Below are 15,823 nucleotides of genomic sequence, written 5' to 3'. Positions count from 1 at the left end.
CGCCTAGCCTGGCTCCGCGGTCCCCTGTGGCACAGGAGGACCGTCTTCGTACCCCTAGCCCTGCAGGCCCGGACACTGCAGCTTTGACTTGCGTCCCTGGAGCCCGGGGATCCCCGCCCACCCCAGCCGTTCCCCCTCTTGGGAAGCCTATAGCTCTCTGGCTGAGGCCCCTGTGCCCCAGGGCAAAGGTCACTGTCACTCCCAGCAGACACATTCTGGGGCCATGTCAGCCCGTCAGACCCCATCTACAGGTGGGGGTCCCCGCACCCCGTTTCCCAGGGCTTTGTGTGTGGATCCAGAAAGACCCCCGTGGGACTTGGCTCCCCATCTCAGCTGCTTCCTTAACGCGCCCTCCTGTTCCCGCGCACCCGTTAACCCTTTCTTTCCTGCAGTGCTGTCGCTTGGACCGGAGCTGGGGCCCTAGCCCACCCGGCCTGCTGTCCCCTCAGCTCTGAGGTTTCCGTGTTTCCATGGTGGTGTAGGCACCCCCCCCGCCGCCGTGTTCCCCGCACCAGCTCTCTGCTCTCTGCCTCTCGCCCCCCCCCCTCCCCCGTCTCCACCCACCCGACCCTTTGCTTCCACGGCAGCCCCTCCTTACCTCGCACTTGCTGCCCAAGCCCCGGATGGCAGGGCTGCGACCTTGGGGTCTTTCCTCCCCCCAAAGCCCCCCAGTCGGGACTTGAGGGAAGAAAGGAGACCAAGGGGTGCGCCAGCCTCAGGCCTGTCAGTTTGGTCTGCGCGCTTGTCCTGGGCTCCGGGGGCCGCCGCCACCGCCGCCACCCGGCAGGATCCGCTCAGGCCCAGGGCAGGTGGGCGGGGGCACGGCAGCAGCGCCCCAGCACAGGAGCAGGACAGGGCAGCAGGGAGCGGCTCAGATGCAGGGGCCTGGGCCCTCCGCGTCTTGGGCGCACACCGCAGCCGGGCCTTCGCCGTGTCTGTATCATGTTCCGCGGGACCAAGCGCGGCACTGTCCCAAGTGCAATTTGCCCCCACCCTACTGACAAGGGCACGGAGGGAAGTCCCTTGGGCAGAACTGCATGGCTACACAGTTTGTAGGGCTTGAGCCAGGGTTTGGACCCAGCAGGCAGGTGTCTGATCTCCAGAGTCACGTGTGAGTGCGGCCCGGTCCACAGCAGGTGCTCGGGAACTCGGAGCCACTGCTTGGTCAGGTGGGGCTGTTCACGGTAGTGGGGAGAGCAGAAGGCCCAGGGAGCCCACCCTCCCGGCCCAGAGTCGGGGCCTGTGGACAGGGCGCCTGTGGCCATGCCACATCCAGCTGTTGGTGTGGCCAGAGTCCGGTGTGGGCAGAAGGCGGGGGTCAGGCCTTTGCCTGCTGAGCCAGAGTCTTCTCTGCCTCTCCCACCCACGCTGGTCCGGTCAGCTCAGGCCTAGCACTCCTAGCCTGCTCTGGCCAGGGAAGATCATTCCGGGATCCTCCTGGCCCGGGTCTCCTCCCCTGCCTTCCTGGCCAGTCCTTGGGCATGTGGAATGGGCAGAGGGCAAGGGATGCCCTCCTGCACCCCACAGATCCCCAGATGGGGACCCCAGGCCCTACCTCCCCTCTCTGGGAACAGTCACACGTCGGTCTCCTTTGCAAGGAACCACACGCACACACAGCCTTGCCTACAGCCGGCCCCAAGGGTGGGCACAGAGACAGGCACACGCCCAGGGTCTCTGCTCCAGGAGTGTGTGCCCTGTGCACACAAATGAGCACGTTCCTGTGGGCGTGAGCACGCACGTGCTCACACACACACACACACACACACAAGCACGCACGCACGCGCACACACATCAGCAGGTGCCTGCCTGCACGCCCCGCACGTAACTAACAGAGGCCCCGGTGCTGTGACCCAGCAGTACGGAGGAGGTGCTGTCCCTGGAGGAGAAAGACCTGAGGGACCGGGAGAGGCGCATGGCCAATAACGCGCGGGAGCGGGTGCGCGTGCGCGACATTAACGAGGCCTTCCGGGAGCTGGGGCGCATGTGCCAGATGCACCTCAAGTCGGACAAGGCGCAGACCAAGCTGCTCATCCTGCAGCAGGCCGTGCAGGTCATTCTGGGCCTGGAGCAGCAGGTGCGAGGTAGGCTCCCGGCCGGCCGGCCCCGCCCCCGCCACGCCCCGCCCCCCGCCCCCTCCTCCAGCGCTCGCTCCCTCGCTCTCGCTCTCTCCGGAGGGGACGCGCTCCCACGTTGTTCTCCCTCCCCCAGAGCGTAACCTGAACCCCAAAGCGGCCTGCTTGAAGCGCAGAGAAGAGGAGAAGGTGTCGGGCGTGGTCGGAGACCCCCAGATGGTGCTTTCGGCGGCCCACCCGGGCCTGAGTGAGCCCCACAACCCCGGCGGGCACATGTGAGAGGGGCGCCGCGCGGGACAGAGTGCGGGACAGAGCGGGACGAGTGACCGGCCCACGCCCCGGCCCCGGGCGCGCCTGTGGTCGGCATTGAGCCGGCACCGCCCCGGGGGGAGGGGGCAGGGGTGGGGGCGCCCCTCCCTGGCCTTGAGCCCCCCACCCCCGGGTCTCACGGCCTTGACACCTGGGGACTTACCTGACGGATCCTGAAACTGCAGCCCAGGCCCGGCCCAAAGGGGCAGTTTTGTTTTGTTTTTTATTTGTAAAGAAAACCAGAAAGTGAGCAAGATATACACTTTGTCAGAAGAGACAAAAAATGCCTTAAGTCTAAAACGCGGGGGAGTCCGAACCTGCCGCTCGCCGGACGCGGAAGCTGCACAGACCGGCCGGTTCTGGACGAGCCGGCGAACGTGCCTACGCCTAACCCTTGTCTTAAGGAAAACAAAGGACGTTAGTTAGGAGATTTTTTTTTTTTTTTTAATGTATTAGGAAATTAGCAACAAGGATGCCTTTGATCTTTTTTTTTAAGCTTTTTTGCATATGTTTTGTAAGCAACAAATTTTTTGTATAAAAGTCTCATGTCTCTTGCTATTTCTGCTGATTCTAGAGCTGAGCGTTGCATTTCACGATCAACAGATTATTAAAAGTGTATTGAAAAGACCACTGTAAACCTGAGGTCCCCCCCCCCCCCCAACCCCGGGAGCTGTCGGGCACAAAGTGTCTCCCAGCTGCTGCTCTCCCAGATGGTGTTTAAGAGTCTAGGTGGTTCCCTTGGTTTGGTGAGACTGTGAAGTGGTCGGCGGGCCTCTCCCCTCCCTCTGGAAGGGGGGTGGTGTCTGCAGGGAGGCAGTGATCCTCCCATGAGGACTGCCTAGGAGCCCCTGAAAGCAGCTTGGTCCCCAGGCGCTTCCCCACGGCCTGCTGGCCCCCGTGTCCCTCCCCGGGACCCCACAAGCTGCTCTCCCAGTCTGCAGGCCTCCCCGACTTGGATTTTGTTGGGACCAGTGTTCTGGGCGCAGGGACCATACCGCTGAGCCCGGTGCTACAAGGGCCTCCTGAGACCCCGTCCTCGGTTCCTTTGACCTGGGGACCTGGCCTGCATACCACTCAGGGTCGGCACAGCAGCTCTCACCCACCAGGTGACTGTCCCCAGACCCCAGAAAGCACTCAGGCTTTGTACCTGCTCACCTATAAGACCAGGAGGGTGGGGCCCCTTCGGCCCTTGGTGGCCCTATCCCAGGCCCAGGTCCCAGGTCTCCCTGAGTCCCCACTCTGGTCTCACGTGTCACCCAGCAGACCAGCTCCTCCCAGCTTGCCCAGGACCGTCCGGGGCTTATAGTGAAAGCCCTTGTCCTTGGAGTCCCTGCAGCCCCAGGGAAGCCAGGACCATTGGCCCCTCCGTCTGATCTCTGGGCGCAGATCAGCCACACGGGTCGTATGGACCCCAGGGTTCACTGCAGCACACCAGCCTGACGCACTCCCGGAGCCCTCGGACTCCCCGAGGCTAAGGAGCTGGGCGCCCGCAAGGGAAGCACCAGGCAGGACCTCCGGAGCTACCTCCCATCCTGAGGTTGCCTGGGGCCTCCCGCCAGGTGGTTCCCCACCCGAGACTGATGGAGACTGGCCAGGGGTCAGTGAGGAGCCGTGGGCTCGCAAGGGACTCTCCCTGCTGACAGCCCCGGCCTGTGCGGGTCTCATGTGTCTTTCGGGGAACCTGCCTCAGTCCCCCTCCTACTCTGCTTCTGGTGTCACAGGCGGGGGCCCAGGAGCCTCTGCCCCACCCCCCCACTACCTGACTTTGTATTCCGTGTAAGGCAGCCTTGGGGGAGGGGAGACCCACGACCCTGGGGAAGTGTGCTGAGTGCCTCAAGGTAACTGATTTTCAACAACAACAACAAAAAAGCTCTTTGAGAAAAATGATTTTATCTAGATGTCACCACGGCTGGCTGGATTCCTGGGGAGGTTTTTAAGCAATCCTCCCTGAAGTTGACCTGGAGAGCTGTGCTGTACATAACAGCACTGTAGCAATAAATGACATTTTACGACAATGCTGGCTGCCCCAAGGCTCTCAGCTGCTGCGTTTACAGACCAACAGGGGAGGGTCCCATGGCAGGTGGCCACGCTGGGGGTCTGGGGACAGAGGCTGCGGCCCTGGGCGTGCGAGCCTCCGGGGGCAGCCGTGACAGACACACACACACACACACACACACACACACACACACACGGATGTGGCCTAAACCTTGAAGAATTTATTCTCGTTCTGGAAGCGAAGTCCCAGGACAAGGTGCTGAGGGGCTGCCTGCCCTCCCTCTCGTCCAGCCTCTGGTGGTCCAGGTGGCCCTCAGCTTGTGGCCACATCACTCCCTCCGTCTTCTAGTGGCTTCTCTCTCTCCGCACATGTCTGCGTCCAAATTCCCCTCTTACAAGGAAAGCCACAGAGTGACAGGAAAGGTGCTCAGCATGATGGTTCCGGAACCAAAGCTCAGGTCAGGTGGGAAACCTGCACTTGTAACAAGGGCTCCTGGGGGTCTGGGCCTGGGCCTGGCTCACCGGGGCAAAAGCCACTCCCTGAGATACTGCCTATTAATTTTTAAAATAATGTAATATACCAAAGCCCACTGGATTATGCACATTGTGTAAGTTGGACGGTGTATGAATTGTACAAAAAAGGTGTTTAAAAGCAGATGATAAAGGGGGCGTCTGAGTGGCTCAGGTCATGATCTCACGGTTCGTGAGTTCGAGCCCCCCGTCAGGCTCTGTGCTAACAGTGCAGAGCCTGCCTGGGATTCTCTCTCTCCCTCTCTCTCTGCCCCTCCCTCAAAATAAATAAATAAACTTTTAAAAAAGCAGGGAGGGGGGAGGGGTGTTGCCTGAGTGGCTTGGTCTGTTAAGCGTCCGACTTCGGCTCAGGTCACGATCTCACGGTCCGTGAGTTCGAGCCCCGCGTCGGGCTCTGGGCTGACGGCTCGGAGCCTGGAGCCTGCTTCGGATTCTGTGTCTCCCTCTCTCTCTGCCCCTCCTCCTGCTCCTGCTCTGTGTCTCTGTCTCTTCTCTCTCTCAAAAATAAACATTAAAAACAATGAAGTGTTCCGTGAGGCACCACCCCCCCACCCCAGGACCAGCTCCGTGGGCGTCACCCCCCCACCCCAGGGCCAGTTCCATGGACATCACTCCCCTACCCCAGGACCATCTCGTGGGCATTCTGGAAGGAGCACTGCCTGACCCGCCGGAAGGAACTGCAGAGGCAGGGAGCAGCCACAGGAGACTCAGTGCCACGGATGTGCCACGACCTAGCAGCGGCAGTGGTGTCCCGAGAACAGTCGCAGCGTGCAGGTCACTGTGCTCTTGTCGCGTGCCTTCGCCCCGGCCCCAGACAGCCCCAGGCCTTCCCGGCTCTTGGGAGGCCGCACTCGGCCCGGGCCTGACCAGAACCCCCAGCAGTCCTGCTGCCCCCTCCCCCACCCCGGCCAGGGCAGAACAGCACGTGCCAGATCAAGACAGGGACAGCCCCTCCCCGCTAGTTGTCCTCGGAGACCACCCCACGCCACGGTGTGACGCCAACGGCTCTTTAAGAGATGCCCACGTCCAACCCCGGAGCCTGAGATCGTGGCCTTGTTTGGAAAAAGGGCTGTTGCAGGTGTAATTAAGGATCTTGGGGCAGGATGGGCCTCCACCAGTGACAAGCATCCTCGTAAGAGAGAAGAGAAGCTGCGAGCCAGGGGCACCTGGAGCCCCCAGGGGCTGGAAGAGGCGGACGGAGGCAGCCCCGTGACACCACCCCGGAAACCCTGTCTGTCGTCTCGAGCCACCCAGTGTGACCACGGCAAACAGCGTGGGTGTCCTTTTCAAAGCAGCAAAATACCCAAATCCAGCAGGAACACACACGTCTCTGGCAGGAGCCTCAACAGGTGTGACTGCTTCGGAAAAATCCGCTGTCGTGCCCCCGGCGCTAAGGTCATGTTGCACATCAGTTACGCCTACCCGTGCCTCCCGGCCCGGACGTGACTGTTCATCAGCCGCATCTGGAACCGCCCAGACCGGGAGCAACCCAAATGCCCTTGACCAGGTGAGTGGGTGAACACAGGTCCACCCTTCCACGGAACACGACCAGGGGTAGAAGGAACGTGCCAGTGACAGACACGGTAAGCCGGGGCACTCGGAAGTCACCGTGTCGCACGGGGGAAGCCAGGCACCAAGGAGAACATACTGCATAGAAAAGTCTAGAAGATGCAGGTGAACTGACAGAAGGGTGGTTGCTGGGGCTGGGAGGGGTGGGAGAGGGTCCAGAAGGGCGGGAGGAAGGCTCGAGGGCACCTTGACCGCCACGGTGCTTCCGTGCGCACGCACAGGTCCAATATCACGTTGTATGTTTTCAGGACGTGCGTTTTTGTAGGTCAAGTATATCTCATCAAGCGGTAAAGATTTTTAAATGAAAAAAAAAAAAAATCCATCAACGGGGAAACAGATACACGCGTCCACCACACACATGAGGACACGTCCCTCGGCCACAGCAGGAGTGATGCGCCCACCCCCGCTGCCCCGCGGACAGACCCCCGAACACACAACACTCAGGGAGGGAACCAGACACGAGACGCCACACGGGGTGAAACTCAGTTTATGTGAAATATCCACAACGTGCTCATCCACGGACAGGAAGGGGGCTCGTGGCGGCCGGGGGCTGGGGGGGGGCGGTGACAGCTGATGGGGACGGAACGGAGCTTCTTCTGGACGCGATGAAATCTGTCTGCAACTAGACAGAGGGAGTGGTTGCCCAACTTTGTCAACGCACTCAATGCCACCAAAATAATTCAGTTTAAAATGGTTAACTGTATGTGGGGCGCCTGGGTGGCTCAGTCGGTTGAGCCTCCGACTTAGGCTCAGGTCATGATCTCATGGTTCGTGGGTTCGAGCCCCGTGTCGCACTCTGTGCTGACAGCTCAGGGCCTGGAGCCTGCTTCCGATTCCGTGTCTCCCTCTCTCTGCCCCTGACCCACTTGCATTCTGTCTCTCTCTCAAAAATAAACATAAAATAATAATAATAATAAAAATAAAACGGTTAACTGTATGAATGCCACAGCAATAAAAACGAGAAAAGGAGTCCCGTTTCCCCCAAGGGCCAGACAGAACTACCACAGGGAGTCCTGGAGGCCCCGGCAGAAGACCAGCAGGATGTGAGAAAGGAGAGGACTTTTTGCTTATCTACCACCTCTTGGGCTCTCAGAATCCTGGCTCTTCCCTTTTGGGGGGTCCTCCCCGCCCCAGCTTCCGCTCACGTCCTCTGAGAAGTGTCTGCCTCGGCTCCATTTCCACAGCAGGCCAAAGACAACAGGCCTCAGAACGTTTCCTGCAATGACTGGGGAAGAAGACCTGTCTTCCTTCAAGGGCTGCTGGAACGTTAACCCAGAGTTTCCACACGCCACTGCTCAGAGAGAGCTCACCAAAGAGCAGGGACAGCTCTCAGAAGAGCTGAGACATGGAGAAAGAGAGATCCGTAATGATAGTGCCAGACTCCTGGATCTAGCCGTGCCTGAAGCCATCCAACATGCCATAAAACTTCCTTCTTTTCTCTTACACTGGTTTTTGGTTTGTATCACTTGAAAGAAAAACATTCTGCCTTATGAGCTGAAGTGCATTAGGCAGAAGGAGCAATGAGGCAAGGCTTCAGGAACGGCTGGACCCAGGACCTGCAGCCCTCAGGCCCCTATGCCCATCTCTACTCACTTTTTCAGGCAGCGTTATTCTGTGTCTCTCTCAACAACCTGCGTGACGGCCTCTATATCCGGTTTAAGTTTCCACCAACCGACAGATCCCCTGCGATCCCAAGATCAAAACCCCAGAGCAACTGTAAAGACGAGAAACGACATCCAATCCAGGAACAACGAGCACCTGCGGAGCCCCGACCGTGGTCTCTACACGTCATTGCCGGGACCCACCCGCAGGCTGCGGCCAGGGCCGGGTCGGGACCTGCAGCCCTCATGGGAACTGCCGTCTTGCAGGAAACCGGGGAGCGGCCGCCCTGAGCGGGGCAAGGCGGGGCTCCGGTCCTTACCTCCTGCATTCGGTGCCGGGGCCGCCCGAATGAGAGGCAGTGACTGGAGCGGGCGAGCCCAGGCGGGCCCGGGGGACCCACCGGTCCCGGCGGGCCGTCCGCGAACAGAACGGACGCTTGCGGCTCCAGGAGCTGGGCCGCCCTCCGCCGCCAGGGCGAGGTCGACGTGCGAGAAGCTGCCCACCGGCCTCCGAACGGCAGGCAGCTCCGGTGCGCGCACTGTGGCTGCGGAGGCGCGGCCATGTGGCCTACGTCCCGCCGACCGTTCCAGGCGTGGCTTCAAGCGGCACCCTTCCCTCTGTGCGACCCCGGGCAAGTCCCCTTCCCCGCGGGGCCCGTCTCCTTAATTGGGAACGAAGTTCTGGCTGGCAGCAAAGACACAGAATCACCAGCCAAATGTTGCCAGCGGCTGCGCTGCTGGGGGCCACTCCGACCGCGGGCGCGGAGACCACACCCTCCTCCCGGCCCTGCCCACTCTCTGCCGCTTCCGTAACGACTTCCGACTCTCCCCGGAAGTGGCTGCAAATGTCTTCCGGGTCCGCGCGCGCAGCAACCGGGGGCGCCGGGCGTAGCGCCTTCGACTCGCCCGGGGCGGGGCCTTCCGGTGCGCCTGCGCGCTGCGGCGGCCGCGCTTGCGCAGGACGACGGGGAGGCAGCCGGGGTCACCCTGAACTGCGCACCGCGCCGCGATGCTGAGCAGGTTCCTGGGCCCGCGCTACCGCGAGCTGGCCAGAAACTGGTGAGCATGTGCCCCCGGGCCCCGTCGTCTCCAACCGGGACCCCTTCTGGAGCCGGGTCCCAGATGGGACAGGCGCAGAGCGGCGGAGCGGCAGGCTCCTGACCTCCGCCTGGGCGCACACGGCCGCCGGGTCTCTGCAGCACCCCCGGCTCGGGTGCCCGCGGGCACACCAGGGACACGGGGCGGGTGGCGCACACCCTCCCTAGAGGGAAGGCTCCTGGGACATCACTAAGCCTCGCCGCCGTGGGGCGGCGGCAGGAAAAGTTGAGCCGAGAACCTGTGCCCACATCAGCAATAACCCGTGAGCCCACTGAGGCGCCAGGTGGGGGGCGTGGGCCGCACTCGGGGTCGTCACTGGCGAGGTGGGGGACCTTCCAGCCCTCACCCCCACCGTCCCAGGCGCGCGGCTGACCACGATCTGGCCAGGTGAGGACGGACCTGGAATAGTTACATAGCTAGTGGCTCCGCAGAGCGGGCAGCTTCAAACTACCAGCACGTATCCTGTCCCAGTCTGTGTGGGTCAAGGATGCGGGCACCCCTGGGCTGGAGCCACCACACAGTCTCAGGAGGCTGCAGTCTCGTCCAAAGACTCTGCTCGGGGGTCTTCCCAGGCTCGAGTGTGTGATTGCTGGAGGGGCGCCTTCAGTTCTCTGCCATGTGGGCTCCTCTGTAGGGCAGCCCAGGTGGCCGCTGGCTTCCCCCAAAGAGAGCAGGAGCAAGCCAGAGCGCCTGTGCTGGAAGCTTGTGTTCATAAGGTCACCCCTGTGAGCCTCGCTCATTACAGACCAGACACTGGGTCCTGCCCAGGCGCCGAGGGGGGAGGTACACCAGGCATGAACATCAGGGGGGACTGTGGGAGCCACTGTGGACTCCCACAAATCACAGGACATAGTGAGGAGTGGGCATGGTGGGTCAGAGCTAGACTCAGCTCGGTGCCCTGGATCTGCACCATGTGGCGGAGTATCCTTGGGGTAGTGACCTGCTCTTCCTGTGCTGTGTGCTCCCCGTCTGTAAGACCAAGACCCTGATACTCCCCTCAGTCCTATGGCCGTCATGAGTCAACTGTAAACCTCATAGTTGGTGCCTGCATGCAGACATTAGCTATTGTGACGGGTGGTTATGAGCTTGGGGTTTTTAAGTTTTTTTAAGCAAATCCCCCCCCCCCCCAAAAAAAAAACCTTAAGAAGATCCCAGTGTAAAAGCAGATGGGAGTGAAGGCCACTCAGGCTCTTCTGCTGTGTGCCCACCCCATGGAGCTGTCAGAGGGTCTGCACACACCGGGCAGGGCCTGGGGGGGGGGTGGGCGCTGAATCAGTGGCAGCTGGGGACGGGGAGAGACCCAGAAATACAGCTGGGACGGAGATTCCCGGGCAGGATCTGACCCCCGCTGTCCTCTGGCAGGATTCCCACAGCAGGCATGTGGGGCGCCGTGGGCACCGTGGGGCTGGTGTGGGCCACAGACTGGCGGCTCATTCTGGACTGGGTGCCCTACATCAACGGCAAGTTTAAGAAGGACGATTAGTGAGACTGATCCTCCTCGGATCCCTGTGGTAAGTCTTGGCAGCCGTCAGCAGGTGAACCCTGCGGTTCCCGCGTGGCAGAGGGGGCTTCCGTGGGGCTGCTTCTCCATACCCCCAGAGCTGGGGTGGCAGGTCCGGGAGGCTCACCTGCACTGTTGGCCCTGGAGAATCCTGAATCCTGCCCGAGGGTGGAGCTCTGGGCTGGGCCCTGCACGCACCTCCTGCCCGCCAACGCAGAACTGCCAACCAGCACCCCTGGGCGTGGGACCGGGGAAGGGGCAGTGCCCCCACACGGCCAGCCCGGGGGCTGACTGCGCATCCCACACCATGCCGCCCCGGTCGGCCCAGCCCCGGGTGTGATGGAGGGATACCCCATTTTACAAGCGGGGCAGGGGGGAGCTGACCCACAGCTGCTGGCCTGCCTGTGTGCCAGTCTGCAGTCCGCATGACAGGCTGCAGCGCCTCCTACGTCCCCATCTTCCAGAAGGGCCCCGGGCCTGCGGCAGCCAAGCGGCATCACCGGATTTGATTTTGGAGCCCGACAGTGGCGTCTGTCCCTCATCACCACTCAGCGCCTCCTTTCCTACAAGAGCAGGAGCCGGGGGCTCACCCTGCCGTCTCCCCTCCAGGTGTCTGCGGTGCTGCCCCCTCCCACGTGAGGTCCTGTGGTGCCTGGAACAGCCCAGCGTGACTCAGGACTCTGTTTCTGACAACAGCTTTCATGTTTGAATGCACACAGCATTAAACCGTGCTCTGAAACCCGCCCCCCACCCGACGTGGTCATGCTGGCGACTTGGTAACCTTCACCGCAGCCCTGGTGGCTTGAGTGACCGACCCCTGGGGTCCTTTCAGTTCCAAAATTTTGCAAATTAGAAATTTCTCAATGGCCGGCAGAAGTTGGTTACTTAAGATGCTTAATGGGTAATACGTGTAAAGCGTACCTATCGCTACCTTAAGAAATTTCCCCACAACTTGGTGTAAAACAGCAAACATCTATTACCCCCGGGTTTCTGTGGGCAAGAATTTAGGAGTAACTGAGTCGGGTGGTCCCGGCTCCGGATGGCTCAGGAGGAAGCAGTTAAGGCATCCGAGGCTGGACCGGGGCGGGAGGAGCTGCTCGCATGGGTGCCCTCCTGTAGGGGCCTTGGGGGCCACTTTTCATCTCTGTAGGTGGACACCATGGGTCTTTAGTGACCTTTCCCCAGAAGTGTCTCCATCATCACCTCGTCCACACCTGTCAGAAGCACGAGCCCACATCCACTCCTCACTCCAAGGGAGGAGAACTTGGGAAGACTCTCAGACCTTGCAGACATGTTAACCCATCACATGAAGGTCACAAAAATGAGCAGGTACAGAAGGACGTGTGACACACAGTCCGTTCTCTCCCTCCTGCCCAGTTCTGGAAAATTCTAGAAACAGTGTGCACATACGTGCACATTTGTGAACACAGCTGTTCTGTTAGTCTGCCCTTACAAAACACCAGACTGGGTGGCTCAAGCAACAGGATAAAAATGTTCTCCATTCTGGGGGCTGGAAGTTGAGATCCAGGTTCTGGCAGGGCTTGTTTCTAGGAAGTTCCTGCTTCCCGAGTTGCAGACTGCCAGCTGCCTTCTTGCTGTGTCCTCACGTGGCCTTTCCTCAGTGCCCCTGTGCAGGGAGGGAGGGACAGCAAGTCTCTGAGGACGCAAACCCTATCTGGACAGGGCCTGACCCTTCTGACCTTGCTTTCCCCGCATCACACACCCTGGGGCCCGTCTCCAGCAGCCACACTCGGGACTAGAGCTTTAGCACAGAATCGACGTGGCGGAGGACACGTTCAGAACCGCTGCACGTTTCAACTCAAGTACTGGCGTTTGTGATCCCCTCTTCTGCACATCATTTTTTTAGCCAAGGCCCTTTTCCTGGGGCCTGTAGCACCGCAGACAATGTCTGCGGCTGTGAGATGGGTGCCTAGTACCAACACTTAACTGGTCTGTTAAATCCTGTCGATGCCGTCATAACAACACCTGTGTCACGATGTCACTGCACACATATAAATAATGTCTGTCGCTTAAACACAAGTGAACAGCTCTGAGATAAGTGAGTTGCTAAGTTTTTCTGCTTCTGCTTTTTTAACAGTTCCCAACTCATGCAGGGGCTGGATAGTCCACAGCCCCAGGGCTGTGCTGAGTCGTAGCATGACCTGAAGCAGAAAGAAACTTGTGCCCCTATTCCCACAATTTTGTGTGTTTTTGTAATGTTTAATGGTTTTAATGAAAATATAGCTGAGTTTGCTTCCATGAAAGCCAGAGAAGTTGAATTCTAACTCAGACTCTGTTATAAATACAATATTTAAACAAATTACTGTGAGTTTTAATACAGCTTTTCAGGGACACCCAGGTGGTTCAGTCTGTTAAGCGTCTGGCTTTGGCTCAGGCTCATGAGTTTGAGCCCCACATCTGGCTCTCTGCTGTCAGCGTTCCCCCGTCTCCCTCTTTCTGTCCCTCCCCTGCTTGCACACACTCACTCGCTCTCAAAAATAAATATTTTTTTAAAATACAACTTTTCGGTATTTTTTAAAACTTGACTTAGAGAGCAAGCAGGGGAGGGACAGAGAAAATCCCAAGCTGGCCCCATGCTGTCACTACAGAGCCCTTTGCCAGACTCAAACTCCTGAACCCCAAGATCATAACCTGAACTGGAATCGGGTCGGCCGCTTGACCGGCTGAGCCCCCCCAGGCACCCGTACAACTTTTCAGTGTTTTAATGCTTTCCCAACCACTTTAAGTCCTGAGGGGGGCGGGGTCACAACTCTTTCATTTTGTCTTGGGCTCCAAAATGGCCCAGCACAGCGCTATTCAATCCTTTATCTAAAAATTTGACGTTTTGGAGAAATAACAAAAATTTGACATCTTGGAGATGCCCGGCTGGCTCAGTTGGTAGAGCTTGTGACTCTTCATCTCAGGGTCATGAGTCTGAGCCCCACATTGGCTGTAGAGATCACTTATAAATAAATACAAGTTGGCATTTCGTGTGTCACGGGTTTTTGCATTCATCTTAACTGGTTACAGTAGTTACGGCAGACTTGAGGTCTTTGGCACAGCTTTCCATGCCACACCCCTGCTGAGTGCCAGGCAGGCCTCCTACCAGCTCAGGGACTGCGGGCTGGGAACATCCGTGCTGGCATCGATTGGGTGGTGTGAGGGATGCTGTTCAACGCTCCGTGGTGACCAGGACGGCCCCCCAGTCACCCAGCCCCAGTGTTCACAGTACTGAAGGGAGAGGCCTGCCTCCTCACATGTCAGCTGGTTTGGTTTCTGTTTCTTACCTTGTGTAGATGGGCAGGATAGGGTGTCTGCTCGGGCCTGCGCCAGCCAGCCAGCCCAGGAAAGGGAGCTCGTTTCCAAAGAGCAAAGTTCCAGCAAGCCAGGAGGGGAGCACCACTGCCCGTCCCCCTTCCTAGGGCTCCCAGCCTCTCCTCTCTGCTGGCACCCCCATCATGTCCACCCTCCCCGTAAATTCCGTGCCTGCTCACAAAGGCCCTGGACCAGCCCTTCTGGGGGCAATCCCAGGGGCTTGGGCCCCACGATGTTCACAGGCCCCGTGTCTATGCTCTGGAGACAGCCTGGGCTTGAGGGGGTCAGATTCCCTGAGAAGCAAGCGAGGGCTGACAGGCTGGATGCCTGAGGAGAAGGGTGGAGGGGCGCTACCTAGGGAGCATTTTTGACTGTTTCTTTATTGTGGTGGTGTTTTGGTTTTTTTGTTCTGTTTATAAGTAGGCTCCACACCCAATGTAGGGCTAACTCAACCCTGAGATCAAGAGCCACATGCCCCACTGACTGAGCCAGCCGGGCAGCGCCCCTCAATGGTGGTTCTTAAGGTCAAATCTTATGACCCCACGGTACACATCCATCAATACTGTACTATCAAAACCCAGAAAATAACATTAGCAAGGATGGGGCAAAATAGGGAGCCTTCATGCATCACTGGCACGAATGTGAAGTGGGGCAGGTGTGTGGAAAGCAGTTGGACAGTTCTAAAAATAACCTAGAATTACAATGTAACCCAGCAATCCCACTTCTGGATATGCACCCCAAAACTAGAAAGCAGGGCCTGGGAGCGGTACCAGGGGCCTCTGACACAACAACGTTCATACTTTTTCCTTTATGTGCCTTCACGTGGGTTCACTGACTGCAATAACCACCCATACCTTTGTTTAACTAGTTCTTAAATAAAATCGTACAAGCGAGAAAAAGACCCGCTGTAGTTACGAGTATTGCCCTCCACAAAGGCCAGGGTCCTGACGTCCTGGGTCCTGGCCTGAACTCTCCAGCCAGGAACCAGTGCCCAAACCAGCTTTGCACGGTGACCGCTCAGCGTGCCAGCCTGACCGCTTTGCCCTTTTACCTGTGAGACCGCAGGAAGAAAGGGGGCGTAAGGAACTGTCAGAAGCTACACTTAACCTCAAAACATGAAGCAAACGAGTTACTCCTGCCCTCCACGCGGTGGTCTGGGGCTGCCCGACGAGGACCTGGCTCCGACCCGAGCGTGATCACAGGGCTCCAGGGCAGTGAAGACCCCGGCCCTCCGCCGTCCTCAGCCGAGCAGGTCCCACCCCCCGCCCTGCTCCTCTCTCACACAGGGACCGGACGCCAGGTCAGGCCCGTCGGGAGACTCAGCCTTCCCCCGGGACTGGTCACAGCCCTGTCCACCCGTTCAAGCGTCTTTCCTTCAACACCCGCCCTGGGCCAGCCACAGGAGGGGCTAAGAGGGGGAATCCACCGGGTCTCTCGCCGCGGCCAGGAAGGGCTTGGGGCGGAGGGGTCAAAAGTGGAGGCGAGAGATTCCGTAGGAAGGTCCCAGACCCGGGGACGGAAGGCCTCCGTACTAAAGGTGGAGCCGGGAGAGGGGGGCTGACTCCTCGATTCGGAGGCGTTAGAAAGGCGGTGGGAGCGATTTGGGGCGTGGAGGGCGGCGGCCACCGACGGTGCCCGGAGGCTGGGAGACCAGGGGGACGGTGGGACGGATGGAGGGCCGACACTGGAGCGGGTAACCCGGGATTCGAGCGGGGACCTGGGGGCACGGGACGAGAGGCAGAACCCAGGACGGGACAGCGCGCGGGCGCGGGTCGGTCCGGCTGCTGGCAGGTCGTGGGGCCGAGGGCGCAGGCGCGGGGCGGGGCGGGCGG

At 59.6% G+C, this 15,823-nt stretch overlaps 2 protein-coding genes across 12 annotated transcripts in view; both read left to right on the top strand.

The window, feature by feature from the left end:
* The window catches only part of TCF3 (transcription factor 3), a 34,681-nt gene extending 31,673 nt beyond the window's left edge, over positions 1 to 3,008 (top strand). Inside the window, exons 17-18 of one of the 10 annotated variants that reach the window (XM_049639523.1) lie at positions 1,858 to 2,081; positions 2,209 to 3,008. In XM_049639523.1, coding sequence (XP_049495480.1) covers positions 1,858 to 2,081; positions 2,209 to 2,351 — 367 coding nt within the window. In that variant the 3' untranslated portion in view covers positions 2,352 to 3,008. Of the gene's footprint in view, positions 1 to 1,854; positions 2,082 to 2,208 lie in introns of those variants that run through there. The other 9 variants (XM_049639522.1, XM_049639521.1, XM_049639526.1 and 6 more) reach the window with 9 other exon arrangements.
* A 6,012-nt stretch (positions 3,009 to 9,020) lies between these two features.
* LOC125928805 (cytochrome b-c1 complex subunit 10) lies at positions 9,021 to 11,426 on the top strand. 2 transcript variants are annotated; one of them, XM_049639520.1, is made up of 3 exons: positions 9,021 to 9,136; positions 10,538 to 10,686; positions 11,141 to 11,426. In XM_049639520.1, the coding sequence occupies exons 1-2, from the start codon at positions 9,087 to 9,089 to the stop codon at positions 10,656 to 10,658; spliced, it is 171 nt and encodes a 56-aa protein (XP_049495477.1). In that variant the 5' UTR covers positions 9,021 to 9,086; the 3' UTR covers positions 10,659 to 10,686; positions 11,141 to 11,426. The 2 variants fall into 2 exon arrangements, with proteins under 2 accessions (XP_049495477.1, XP_049495476.1); XM_049639519.1 differs by having other exon boundaries at positions 9,022 to 9,136; positions 11,286 to 11,426.
* Positions 11,427 to 15,823: the final 4,397 nt, after the last annotated feature.

The sequence above is a fragment of the Panthera uncia genome, chromosome A2 (assembly GCF_023721935.1).
Source record: "Panthera uncia isolate 11264 chromosome A2, Puncia_PCG_1.0, whole genome shotgun sequence".
Taxonomy (NCBI): Eukaryota; Metazoa; Chordata; class Mammalia; order Carnivora; family Felidae; genus Panthera; species Panthera uncia.
The sequence above is the reverse complement of the archived record's forward strand: the minus strand, read 5'-3'. Positions and strand labels throughout refer to the sequence as shown.

Bases quoted from the DNA above. Each gene is read 5' to 3' on its own strand.
- LOC125928805 (XM_049639520.1), top strand. From the start codon at position 9,087: ATGCTGAGCAGGTTCCTGGGCCCGCGCTACCGCGAGCTGGCCAGAAAC. The intron at 9,137-10,537 runs GTGAGCATGTGC...GTCCTCTGGCAG, and splicing joins CGCGAGCTGGCCAGAAACTG to GATTCCCACAGCAGGCATGT.